The sequence below is a fragment of the Oncorhynchus masou genome, chromosome 14, assembly GCF_036934945.1.
Source record: "Oncorhynchus masou masou isolate Uvic2021 chromosome 14, UVic_Omas_1.1, whole genome shotgun sequence".
Classification (NCBI taxonomy): Eukaryota; Metazoa; Chordata; class Actinopteri; order Salmoniformes; family Salmonidae; genus Oncorhynchus; species Oncorhynchus masou.
The window spans coordinates 19,279,047-19,291,959 of record NC_088225.1 but is presented as its reverse complement, the minus strand read 5'-3'; the positions used below and the strand labels follow the sequence as shown (position 1 = coordinate 19,291,959).

Here is a 12,913-nt window from a genome sequence, read left to right as displayed (position 1 = left end):
AAGGTTTGGAATTATTATGTTTTAGTCAAATATTATATCTGTTTGGGCTTAATGCGGTCTACAAATTATTTGTCATTATGTTCTTGCCCCCCCCCCCCCCAACCATCTACTCAAGAAAAGAATGACGCGCGTCTGAATGTAGTTGATGATCCCAGGTGTATATCGTGCAAGTCGACTACTGCAGAAGTCACAGGGTAAATCGGGAAGGAGTGGACGTGCCTCTCTTCAGTTCGTGCACGACTCTTGCCTCCGCAGTGTACTGCTGGATAGCGCTCAGTACAGTCAGTCTGCGCCCGGACGCTTCACGCACGCACCAGTGACCTGCCAATGCGACGCATCTCACTCTCAAAAGGTCTCGAACGCTACCCGCAGCGAAGAGCATGGGGAATTCACTACGGACTCATTGATAAAGAATTGCCACTGGAATGAAAATGAACAATTCGTCCTGTATGTTCCTCTGCAGTATCCATCTAGTATAGTCTATTTGTTTATGACACTATAGGAAACCGAAGCATGGCGGGTACCTTATCATTGGTGATGTTGTTTGGAGTGGTGAGTAGTGGCATGATTTATAACTCTGATTTCATAAAGATATATTTAATTTTGATTGAATAGGTAGCATGGGAGAAACGTGTTCATTGTTTGCATTTTATTACTTTATAACACGTTATAACACTGTAGTTGTATTGGACTGGGGATCCCTGCACTGTCCCTCGTATTTCTCCATCTAATGTTGGCAAATTAGTCACGATATTAATCTGAGGAGAGCTGCTGGAGGGAAGGTGTTTATCCCCCCCCCCCCCCATTTCAGAACTGAGCATAATATACCAGAATGTGTGTTTTATAATAACAGTTATAGTTCCCCATGTTCCCCATCTGAATCCTTTATAGAACAACCATCCTGGAAGGTTTTTATAGGCAGGTGCCATAGCCCAAGGTTCATTTTACAATGTAGGATTTCATAGCAGGTCCATTCATTCAAAACTGTGATAAGATCACATACGGACTGAAATGACATCGGTAAATATGCATCTCAGTGTTGGGGAAGCTCCTCAGAAAATATAGTTTACCAAGCTACCAATTACTTCACACTGGAAGAAGTTAAGCCTCACCAAAGCTCCCCTTAAGACAAATATATATTTGACTTAACTAAAGTTACTTTGAAAAAGTAGTTCACGACATCCAAACTTGTTCTGAAAAAACGTCAATATGTGCACCTGAAATACCATAGATAACACATTGCAATTGAGGTCATATATTAAGAGAATGTGTAATTTAGCATAAGAAACAAAAAAACTAATGTTTCAAGTGAGAATTAGGCAGGTCTAATGCTGAAAAATTGAAAATGATTGCCAGTTTAACTTCTTCCAGTGTGAAGTAATTGGTAGCTTGGTAAAATATATGTTCAGAGTAGTTTCCCCAACACTGAGTATGCATACATGAAACAGATCTGTGCCATTTACAGATGACTGAACAAACCCTTAACATTTCAGTCCGTACGTGATCTAATAACAGTTTTTATGCATGAATCTGTTATGAAATCCTAAAATACCCATATTTTCTCTTTTTATGAAAGTAGGCTTCTGTTGAAGTGGAGGTAGTGACTTATCTGAAGTGCAGAAAGTTTGGAGGAATTCATGACATGAGTGTGAATTTTCGATAGTTGGGTGACGATAATGGTGATGGGGATGATTACAAACTATTTGCTATTATTTGGTGAGTGTGTCATAGGCTAATCCTCCTGATATTTCAAGACCTGCTGGTCCAATAAGGCTTGTTCACTCACTCACCATGTGAACGGCCCTCTACATTACTCAGGAGCAGTCTGTTTTCACAGCTTCTTTACAACATTGTGGTAGTATAGAGCATGTTTGTAGAATTAGATTCAGAAATTGTCTCTAATTGACTATGAAATCAGGGAGAGTGCAAAGCAGGCATCTCAAGGCTGGTGTGTGTGTGTGTGTGTGTGTGTGTGTGTGTGTGTGCGTGTGCGTGTGCATGTGCGTGTGTGTGTTTATGTATGTGTGTGTGTATGTGTGAGGGCATTGCCTTATTCTACACATTTGAGTTAAAGACTTAAAGCCAATTTATGCTTGATCCAGCAATGTGGTCGGAGGCTCTGTGTGGTTGGTGTGATGCAATTGTGGAGTCTACGGAGGGGAGGCACGCAGAGACAAAAATTAGCTCCGTACCGCGTCGCTATGAGCGTCTCAAATTTTGTGACAATGCGGAGGGCTCCGTATAGCTCCTCATTGACATGATTGGTTGATGATAGGTACAGTTGATGTTGGAAGTTTACATACAATACATTTAAACTCAGTTTGCCACAATTCCTGACATTTAATCCTAGTACAAATTCCCTGTCTTAGGTCAGTTGGGATCAACACTTTATGTTAAGAATGTGACATGTGACATTCCCAGTGGGTCAGAAGTTTACATACACTCAATTAGTATTTGGTAGCATTGCCTTTAAATTTATGAACTTGGGTCAAACGTTTTGGGTAGTCTTCCACAAGCTTCCCACAATAAGTTGGGTGAATTTTGGCCCATTCCTCCTGACAGAGCTGGTTTAACTGAGTTAGGTTTGTCGGCCTCCTTGCTCACACACGCTTTTTCAGTTCTGCCCACAAATGTTCTATAGGATTGAGGTTAGAGCTTTGTGATGGCCACTCCAATACCTTGACTTTGTTGTCCTTAAGCCATTTTGCCACAACTTTGGAAGCATGCTTGGGGTCATTGTCCATTTGGAAGACCCATTTGCAGGAAGCTTTAACTTCCTGACTGATGTCTTGAGATGTTGCTTCAATATATCCACACAATTTTCCTCCCTCATGAAGCCATCTATTTTGTGAAGTGCACCAGTCCCTCCTGCAGCAAAGCAACCCCACAATATGATGCTGCCACCCCAGTGCTTCATGGTTGGGATGGTGTTCTTCGGCTTGCAAGCATCCCCTTTTTCCTCCAAACATAACAATGGTTATTATGGCCAAACAGTTATATTTTTGTTTCATCAGTCCAGAGGACATTTCTCCAAAAAGTACGATCTTTGTCCCCATGTGCAGTTGCAAACCGTAGTCTGGCTTTTTTATGGCGGTTTTGGAGCAGTGCCTTCTTCCTTGCTGAGCTGCCTTTCAGGTTGTGTCAGTATAAGACTCGTTTTACTGTGGATATAGATAATTTTGGACCTGTTTCCTCCAGCATCTTCACAAGGTCCTTTGCTGTTGTTCTGGAATTGATTTGCACTTTTCTCACCAAAGAACGCATCTCCTTCCTGAGCGGTATGATGACTGCGTGGTCCCATGGTGTTTATACTTGCCTATTATTGTTTGTACAGATGAACTTGGTACCTTCAGGCGTTTGGAAATTGCTCCCAAGGATGAACCAGACTTGTGGAGGTCTACAATAGTTTTTCTGAGGTCTTGTCTGATTTCTTTTGATTTTCCCATGATGTCAAGCAAAGAGGCACTGAGTTTCAAGGTAAGCCTTGAAATACATCCACAGGTACACCTCCAATTGACTCAAATGATGTAAATAAGCCTATCAGAAGCTTCTAAAGCCATGACATAATTTTAGGAATTTTCCAAGCTGTTTAAAGGCACAGTCAACTTAGTGTACAGTATGTAAACTTCTGACCCACTGGAATTGTGATACAGTAAGTTATAAGTGAAATCATTTGTCTGTAAACAATTGTTGGAAAAATTACGTGTCATGCACAAAGTAGATGTCCTAACTGACTTGACAAAACTATAGTTTGTTAACAAGACATTTGTGGAGTGCTTAAAAACGAGTTTTAATGACTCCAATATGAGTGCATGTAAACTTCCGACTTCATCTGTAGGTCAGGTGGTCCTGTATAAACACAAACTCACTTCCTTGACAACTTCCTTCACAACAGTTCTGCGCTGCTCCGCTAAGCTCAAGAAGTATGAATACCCTGACTTCTGCAGAGGCCATATCACCCTAAATGCTGCACGGCCAGTGCAGACGTCAGATTGACCATGCAGCACCTTTCAGTCACTCAGATCATGTTGAGAGTAGCAGGCTCCTTATCGGAGGTGAACCTAGTAAATTGCCAGTTTATAAACTTGGGGGTTTGGGCGGCATTCCAAGTTCACATTCACCGACCTGGTGATTATAGTGTAAGACCATATTCAAATAAAAACAGAGGTTTTGAGCCAAGGTTTGCATAAATTAGTAAGGATAAGAAAATATTCTTATGTGTGGTTTAACAATGCTTTGGGCAATTCTCTAACAGAGGGGGACATGCCAAGAGTAGAGGGGTCACAGGCGCAACTTTCACTGGGGACAGTGGGGGGGACGGACAAATGCAATCTGAAATTGCATTTTTGTCCTCCTCGGTTTTATCGTTGGATTGTGGTACAAAACGAGGCTTTAGGACCATGCAGATCGATCCAAGCGGTCGGGTAGACTGTTTGGAGTGTTTATCTGACTGGATAAAAATTAAATAAAAAAGTTATGTCCCCCCCACTTCTAAAACCAAAGTTTCGCCCTTAAGAGGGTTTGAGATTATGTGGGGGATATCACTGGGGGGGGGGGAGCACACACGCACACACACACAGACACGCACGCACGCACACACAGAGAAGATAGAGAGAGGGAAGAGAGAGAGGGAGAAATGTACAGAACGGATGAGAGTCGATCGACAGAGAGAGAGAGCTGTGCTGGCGGCTGCTCTCAGTGCATCTGTTTCTGAATGAAAGCAGGGGCTGAGGGGGGGGGGAGAGAGACAGTTAAATAGAGAAAGAAGGCATTTCAGTGAGAGAGAGACCAGCAGTTTTTCTTAGTAAAATGTGAGGCATTAAACATTAAAGTGTTTCAGTCTAATGGTTTTGATGATTATGACTTCAGAATGTGCTTCACATGATTGTTTCCTTATTTAAATGTATTGTATGTATGAAAACATGCTTTAGTCTTGTGCCTGTGAAGCTGTTTGGCATTTATATCAGAGTGAGAGAGAGGAAGTGACAGAGAAGGGAGAGTGGAGAGAGGCAGTGAGAAAAAGACTGGAAATAAAGAGACAGAGAGAAGATTGTGTGTAGCAGGAAGCAGCATGTGTGTATGCCTTTGCGTGCGTGTGTGAATTTATAGTTTTAAGTTGCGCAATATGAGGACTTGTTATGCAAATTCCAGCGAGGAATCTGTCTTTTACCACACCTAGCAATTCGAGAGAAAAACAAGGACGTTAACTCTCCCAGGCCCTCCATCAACAGTACGGAGTCTGACCAATAGCCCCGTAGACAGCTCCGTTGCAGTATGCTCCAGCCAGCAGTTTTCAACTAACATTTGCACTACAAGCGAATAAATAAGGAGGAGAGTAACCCCTATGGGGAAGAAAACAAAAATCAAGTATTAGAAAAACAAAGGTAGATCTTCTCCTTATAAATGAATGGGTTCAGGAGTCTGGGGGAAGTGTGTGTGTGTGCACGAGTGTGTGCATGCATGGGTGTGTGTGTGTATGGGGAGGATATATTGAAGTGCTAACATGCAACATGAGGTTGTGCATTAGGCACATATGTTTATAGGTGTTACTTGGACCAGTCATGGGTGAGCACCTTGAGGCTTGCCTTTATGTGCCTTTAAAGGCTCTCTGAGGATGGGACAATGTATTGCTCTGTAGAAGAATTTGTCTCTGATTTAGATGTAGACAAAATGATTTATTGAGTCTGATGCTTTCACCCTGCGTTACCCATTCTCCAGAGAGCAGACCATGGAGCCTGCCCTGGTAATAACACGACACTCTAAGGAGTGTAGATGAATCATGATACGAGGTTAGATTAGGAACATGATTGTAATATGCATCTGGCTGTCATTTTTGCCTTCAAAACCCCTCTATGAGCCAGTATTATGGGTGACCTCTGCTTTTACACCCTTCTGTCTGTTCCTCTGTCTGTGCCAGGTTGGGGTGTTGGTGGCTTCTAAGACGGAGCGGGCGGTGCAGGTGCCCTGTGACTCAGGCCAGTACACCAAGGGTGGAGAGTGCTGCGAGATGTGCCCACCTGGAGAGGGGGTGGTGAGGAGGTGTGGTGCCAACCAGACCGTCTGCGCCCAGTGCCTAGACAGTGAGTTCATCCTTCAAATGTACAAGTACACATCTATACAGGCATACTGTATTATTCACATGCACACAGGCACGCACGCACAGCTATCGGTTGGCCCGTCGGCACGTCATCATTTTAGAAGCCCCCATCTTGGCGGGGTAAAGAATGGCTAATGTTGTGTTCCTTTGCTCAAGCATAATAACAAAATCTATAATGGTAAATTCATTGTTTTTAGAATTTTCAATTCTCCCTGTCTGTCTAGTCTTTATTTTGGGGATTGGTAGTTCTCAATGAATATGTTATCAAAAATATATAGGTCCATTATCTTTTTTACACACTTTATGTCTGGTTTTAGTCGTTTAAGTACACACTGAAAGTGTTTTTATATGCCGAAAATGTATTTAAAAAGTACATTATATTAGAACTTTTCTTTACACAGTTTGGACTTACCCACCGCAATGATTTCCATGGCATAAAAATCGCTGAACTGTACATTTCACCTTATATGCACTCATTTACACCATCAACGGCAATTTACACATTAATACCCCACCGTCTAAAACCATCCAATCAAAACAGAAAAAAGCCTGAACAAAAATGTTACTGTCCAATTTGCACATAAGTAAAAAAAAGCCTTCTGTCCCTGCTTTACTAACAAAGTGTTCTTTAGAAACAGGCAGGGATTCCTATGTTTGACGGCTGTAAGTGGGGCCAAATGTGTTCACTTACAACTCAGGCTGAAACCCATTAGCACTGATTCAGAGGGAGGATAAAACAGGATGGGAGAGGTGCCAATGTTGTGCAACAACGTCCTACAGAGAGGAAGAGCCTTTATGCAAACATACATATGCACTTCATCTTAGTGTTTGTTTCACCATTTTCCCTCTCTTTCTCTTTCACTCTCTTTCTGTTGTTGTCCTTTACAGTAGTTAAGATGCATAGTAGATGTTAAAGTGTAGTTCTCACAGGTCACTGCATAGCATAGAAATAGAATCCAGAGAGAGAGAGAGTCAGCTGGATTCTACAGCACTTCTAGAAGTCAAAATGTAGTTCCCAAGGTCACTGCATGGTTGTGGTGGATGAGCAGAATGTCAGAGTGCATTGTGACTCATGACTGGTGTCAGGTCTGCTCTATTGACTGAGTCGTACAAATAGGATCTTCTTTCACAACTGTGACAATTCACAGACAAAGTATTCTTCAGTTGAGGTCCTTTACAAATCCCAGGAATGCCAGTGTCTTCCAACACGATTTGAGCAGGACACAGAACAGATGAAGTCTAAAATTAGATCAATTAAGTAATTTAGTCAGAAGATGGCCTGTGTTGCTGCTTGATATAGTATTACCATAACAAGCTCCTACAGACACAACACTGGCCTGGGATGCCTGTGAACTGCTGCCCAACAATGTGTAAAGACATGATACGCACATATTATTTAATGTAACCTCCAAACATTCCTGGAGCTTGGCAGTTTAAGATCAAAGTCTCATCCACAGCAGCTGGTCAGTTGGGGAACAGCCAACCAGACAGTGTACATGGAGAGGTAATAGAACAATTGGCAGGGAGGGGAAATGGAAGAGGAGGGGATGAGGAATGGAGACTAATTAATCATTGTTATTAGCAAATTACACAAAGTGATGGATTACAGCAGGAAACTGGAGCCGCTTGGCTTCTCTGCAAAAGCAGCAGAGACATCCTAATATGGACTTGTATTCTAAGGTTTGACTGAACCCTGCCCTCAGAGTCCTTAATTTATAAATTACAATGTATAAATGCTGTCACTTTTTTTCATGGGAAATAATAAACCACTACAGAGCGCTCCACTCTCATCCCCTACCAGTCTTTATGTGACTCATCGGCTGTAATGGGGACAAAGACTGGTCTGAGGGAGCATCAGGCACCAAAGAACAAGGTCTGCTCATTCATCTTGCATGGTGCTATATGACTGCATCTTTACACATTTAAACAGACTAATTATACCAGTGCGCCACGCCCATTTGATATCCTACACAGGGATGCAGAAAACAATGTTGTCAGTGTTGTCCCATCGCTGCAACTCCTGTACGGACTCAGGGGAGGTGAAGGTCGAGAGCCACGAGTCCTCCGAAACACGATGCCACCAAGCCGCACTGCTTCTTGACACACTGCTCGCTTAACCCGGAAGTCAGCCGCACCTCATGGGTCTCCCGGTCGCAGCCAGCTGCTACACAGCCCGGGATCGAATCCGGATCTGTAGTGACACCTCTAGTACTGCTATGCAGTGCCTTAGACCGCTGCACTCGGGAAGCTCTAGAAAACAATTATCGTGAGCCACGATACAGACATGGTATCAATAATGTGGTAAACATTGCATCCCTGAAACACTAACAAAATAGGGACTGAGAGTGTTATAAATGGATGTCAGTGGCTGAAAGCACGGAGCTTAATCCTGAATAACAAAAGCTATATACGTAGGAAGAAGCAGTATTTCATAAAGCGCAGGTATTAATATTTTAAAAGGTGAAAAAACATTCAGAGCATCCATTTCCTGTTTCATGGTAAATATGGGTGCATCTTTATTTACCTCTTCTTCCTCTCTGGATACTCTACTTCCTGTCCCGCTAACACCTCCCCTCCTCATTGCCCTATCCTTTCAGGTCTAGACGCCTGCCAACGTCAGCACTGCTAAAATATTTATCAGTCCTTTCCACTTTCTCTCTCTCTCTGCCTGTCATGGGACACAGCACATTCAGATCTGCTTCTCAGTGAAGCATCACAAAGGGGGCTGCAACTGACTGGGGATCAGTGGGGATGGAGAGAGAAAAGGCCAGTCAATTAAGCATTTAGAAAGTCCTCTGACTGAATGGGGTTCAGTTGGGGATTTAGAGAGAGAGAGGGAAAGAGAGAGAGGAGAATCACAGCTATCTTAGTCAATGGAGTGTGTAAAAGAGGACTGACTGATTGTGGATCAGTGGGTAATGGGGGGAATGAGGAGAAATTAGTTTGAGAGTCCTCTGTGGCTCCTACAGCGGAAACTACTGCATTACTCCACTGACCCCAGAACAGCACTAGGTGAGCTAATGAGGGATAACATAACTGTCACCAGATATGACTTCTCTTTTAAACATCCTAATAATAGCATTATAGACATGTTAATAATACCCTAAACAGATGTTGTAAACCTTGGGGTCGAGCCAAGCAGACCACTGAAGCGTGGCGATAATTACACACTGTTAAATAAATGTTTCAAGTTTTAAAAGACAAATAGAAACCGGAATGCAGGTTTCAGAACAGAACAAAGAGAGAAAAGAGTTAAGGAAGGAAAGCTGTCTGACATGAGAGGGGAAATGGCCATTGGCCACAGTCCCCTAGAAGAACACAGCAGGATAGTGCTGACAATGGAGAAGATGAAAGAGGATGGACACAGGAGAAACTTAAGGATGTCCAGACCTGCATTATTAATGATGCTAATCTAATGGGGTCGAAACATTATGATGTGAGAGGAGGAGCCTTCTCAGGCTGAATTGGCACATTTACACTACATCCCTCAGCCTTCAATCACTAACTGCTGACAGGATCATACTGCTAGATATCTAGAGGAGGTGGTCAGGTTGAGAGGAACCACGAGGATCATACTGCTAGATATCTAGAGGAGGTGGTCAGGTTGAGAGGAACCACGAGGATCATACTGCTTGATATCTAGATGAGGTGGTCAGGTTGAGAGGAACCATGAGGATCATACTGCTAGATATCTAGATGAGGTGGTCAGGTTGAGAGGAACCATGAGGATCATACTGCTAGATATCTAGAGGAGGTGGTCAGGTTGAGAGGAACCACGAGGATCATACTGCTTGATATCTAGAGGAGGTGGTCAGGTTGAGAGGAACCATGAGGATCATACTGCTAGATATCTAGAGTAGGTGGTCAGGTTGAGAGGAACCACGAGGATCATACTGCTAGATAACTTGTCACGCCCTGGTCTTAGTATTTTGTGTTTTCTTTATCTATTTGGTCAGGCCAGAGTGTGACATGGGTTTAGGTATGTGGTGTGTTTTGTCTTGGTTTTTTTCACAGGTATTGGGATTGTAGCTTAGTGAGGTGTTCTAGGTTAGTCTATGGCTGTCTGAAGTGGTTCTCAATCAGAGGCAGGTGTTTATCGTTATCTCTGATTGGGAACCATATTTAGGCAGCCATATTCTTTGAGTGTTTCGTGGGTGATTGTCCTTATGTCCTTGTTTCTGTCGTGTGTTAGTTTGCACCAGTATAGGCTGTTTCGGTTTTCGTGTTACTTTTGTTGTTTTCGTATTGATTCGTGTTTTTCCTTGTTTCATTAAAATATGAATCACAATATGAATCACAATAGCCATGGTTCCTCTCAACCTGACCACCTCCTCTAGATATCTAGCAGTATGATCCTCGTGGTTCCTCTCAACCTGACCACCCTCCTCTAGATATCTCATCAGGTTGAGAGGAACCATGAGGATCATACTGCTAGATATCTAGAGGAGGTGGTCAGGTTGAGAGGAACCATGAGGATCATACTGCTAGATATCTAGAGGAGGTGGTCAGGTTGAGAGGAACCATGAGGATCATACTGCTAGATATCTAGAGGGGGTGGTCAGGTTGAGAGGAACCATGAGAATCATACTGCTAGATATCTAGAGGAGGTGGTCAGGTTGAGAGGAACCACGAGGATCATACTGCTTGATATCTAGAGGAGGTGGTCAGGTTGAGAGGAACCACGAGGATCATACTGCTTGATATCTAGAGGAGGTGGTCAGGTTGAGAGGAACCACAAGGATCATACTGCTAGATATCTAGAGGAGGGTGGTCAGGTTGAGAGGAACCATGAGGATCATACTGCTAGATATCTAGAGGAGGTGGTCAGGTTGAGAGGAACCACAAGGATCATACTGCTAGATATCTAGAGGAGGGTGGTCAGGTTGAGAGGAACCATGAGGATCATACTGCTAGATATCTAGAGGGGGTGGTCAGGTTGAGAGGAACCATGAGGATCATACTGCTAGATATCTAGAGGAGGTGGTCAGGTTGAGAGGAACCATGAGGATCATACTGCTAGATATCTAGTGACGGGCATGGTAACTGATTTACTGAGAGACAGTGTGGTTCGGAACATCATCATTCACACACACACACACTCTCTCTCTCTCACATGTGCGTGGTTCTGGAGCATTCAGTCACGTTTAGACATGTTTATATACAAAGATCGCAAAGGGGTTTATGCATGCGAGCTAAAATTAGGTAGAGGCCTGTTGCACTGCGGGATAATTGGGGAGGTTGAGGAAAGGTTGTACCGTCAAGCCTGACTGAAAAGAAAACAAAGGCTCTGAGTCCTACTTCAAATCATTATTTACCCTAAGGTCAGTTATTTATCCACCAGATCGAAGGCCCCCACTCACTCAGTCAATGTCAGAGTTGCTCTGCTACCTCTAGCCAGAGCCATATAAATAGACCAGACCACCATCTGAACCACTCACTGCCAAATGCCTGCTGAGAGAAATGTAAGAGAACAATAACACTGGACCTGGGCTACCACCTGTCAGTGGAGGGAGCTCAACCTCAGGTCTCTCCATTGCCCTGTCACATGTTCCCTGATTCTTATGAAACATATTCATTTATATTGACTATTTGATCGTCTTTTTGATGGTCTGTAACATGTTGTCATGTTTGGATCATCCAATTTTGGACCATCGTCAATGTTTTTCACTGTGTTACCTCAAGTGGTTGAAGTTGGAAACTCAGAGGAAATAACATCCTGTTGTCACAGTATGAGCCTGTTTTATCCAATCCTGTTCTCACAGTATGAGCCTGTTTTATCCAATCCTGTTCTCACAGTATGAGCCTGTTTAATCCAATCCTGTTCTCACAGAATGAGCCTGTTTTATCCAATCCTGTTCTCACAGTATGAGCCTGTTTTATCCAATCCTGTTCTCACAGTATGAGCCTGTTTTATCCAATCCTGTTGTCACTATGAGCCTTTTTATCCAATCCTGTTCTCACAGAATGAGCCTGTTTTATCCAATCCTGTTCTCACAGTATGAGCCTGTTTTATCCAATCCTGTTCTCACAGTATGAGCCTGTTTTATCCAATCCTGTTGTCACAGTATGAGCCTGTTTTATCCAATCCTGTTCTCACAGTATGAGCCTGTTTTATCCAATCCTGTTGTCACAGTATGAGCCTGTTTTATCCAATCCTGTTTCACAATCCTGTTCTCATATGAGCCTGTTTTATCAATCCTGTTCTCACAATCCTGTTATGAGCCTGTTTTATCCAATCCTGTTTTATCCAATCACAGTATGAGCCTGTTTTATCCAATCCTGTTGTCACAGTATGAGCCTGTTTTATCCAATCCTGTTCTCACAGTATGAGCCTGTTTTATCCAATCCTGTTCTCACAGTATGAGCCTGTTTTATCCAATCCTGTTCTGTTTATCCTCCACTAATGTTTCAATGCCGTTACCTCTCACATTCTCTGTTTCCAGTGTGTTTAAAGTAAGGGAGAGGACATCCTGTGTTGTCAGGTAGTAAGCTGTGCTTCTGTTTACAAGTTGTTAGAGATATTAGGCTCAGCCTGTGCTTGTGTTTACATGCTGGAGGAGCTTACAAGGCAAGGCAAGTGCTGGGACATTGCTGCAGGGCTTTTCACACCAGCAATACGCTCTCTCTCTCTTACTGAACACAACAACAACTGCCATCCAACACTTCTCACTGCTCATCCTGACACAGACACACACAGACATGTGCACACAGACACACACAGACATGTGCACACAGACACACACAGACATGTGCACACACACACACACACACACACACACACACACACACACACACACACACACACACACACACACA

The 12,913-nt window shown here is 43.1% G+C and overlaps 1 protein-coding gene across 1 annotated transcript in view; it reads left to right on the top strand.

Annotated features, from left to right (window-relative positions):
- The first annotated feature begins 220 nt into the window (after positions 1-220).
- The window catches only part of LOC135554468 (tumor necrosis factor receptor superfamily member 16-like), a 47,454-nt gene continuing 34,761 nt past the window's right edge, over positions 221-12,913 (top strand). The window contains exons 1-2 of the mRNA XM_064986796.1: positions 221-552; positions 5,918-6,080. Of these exons, the coding sequence (XP_064842868.1) occupies positions 514-552; positions 5,918-6,080 (202 nt within the window). The 5' untranslated portion in view covers positions 221-513. The remainder of the gene's footprint in view (positions 553-5,917; positions 6,081-12,913) is intronic.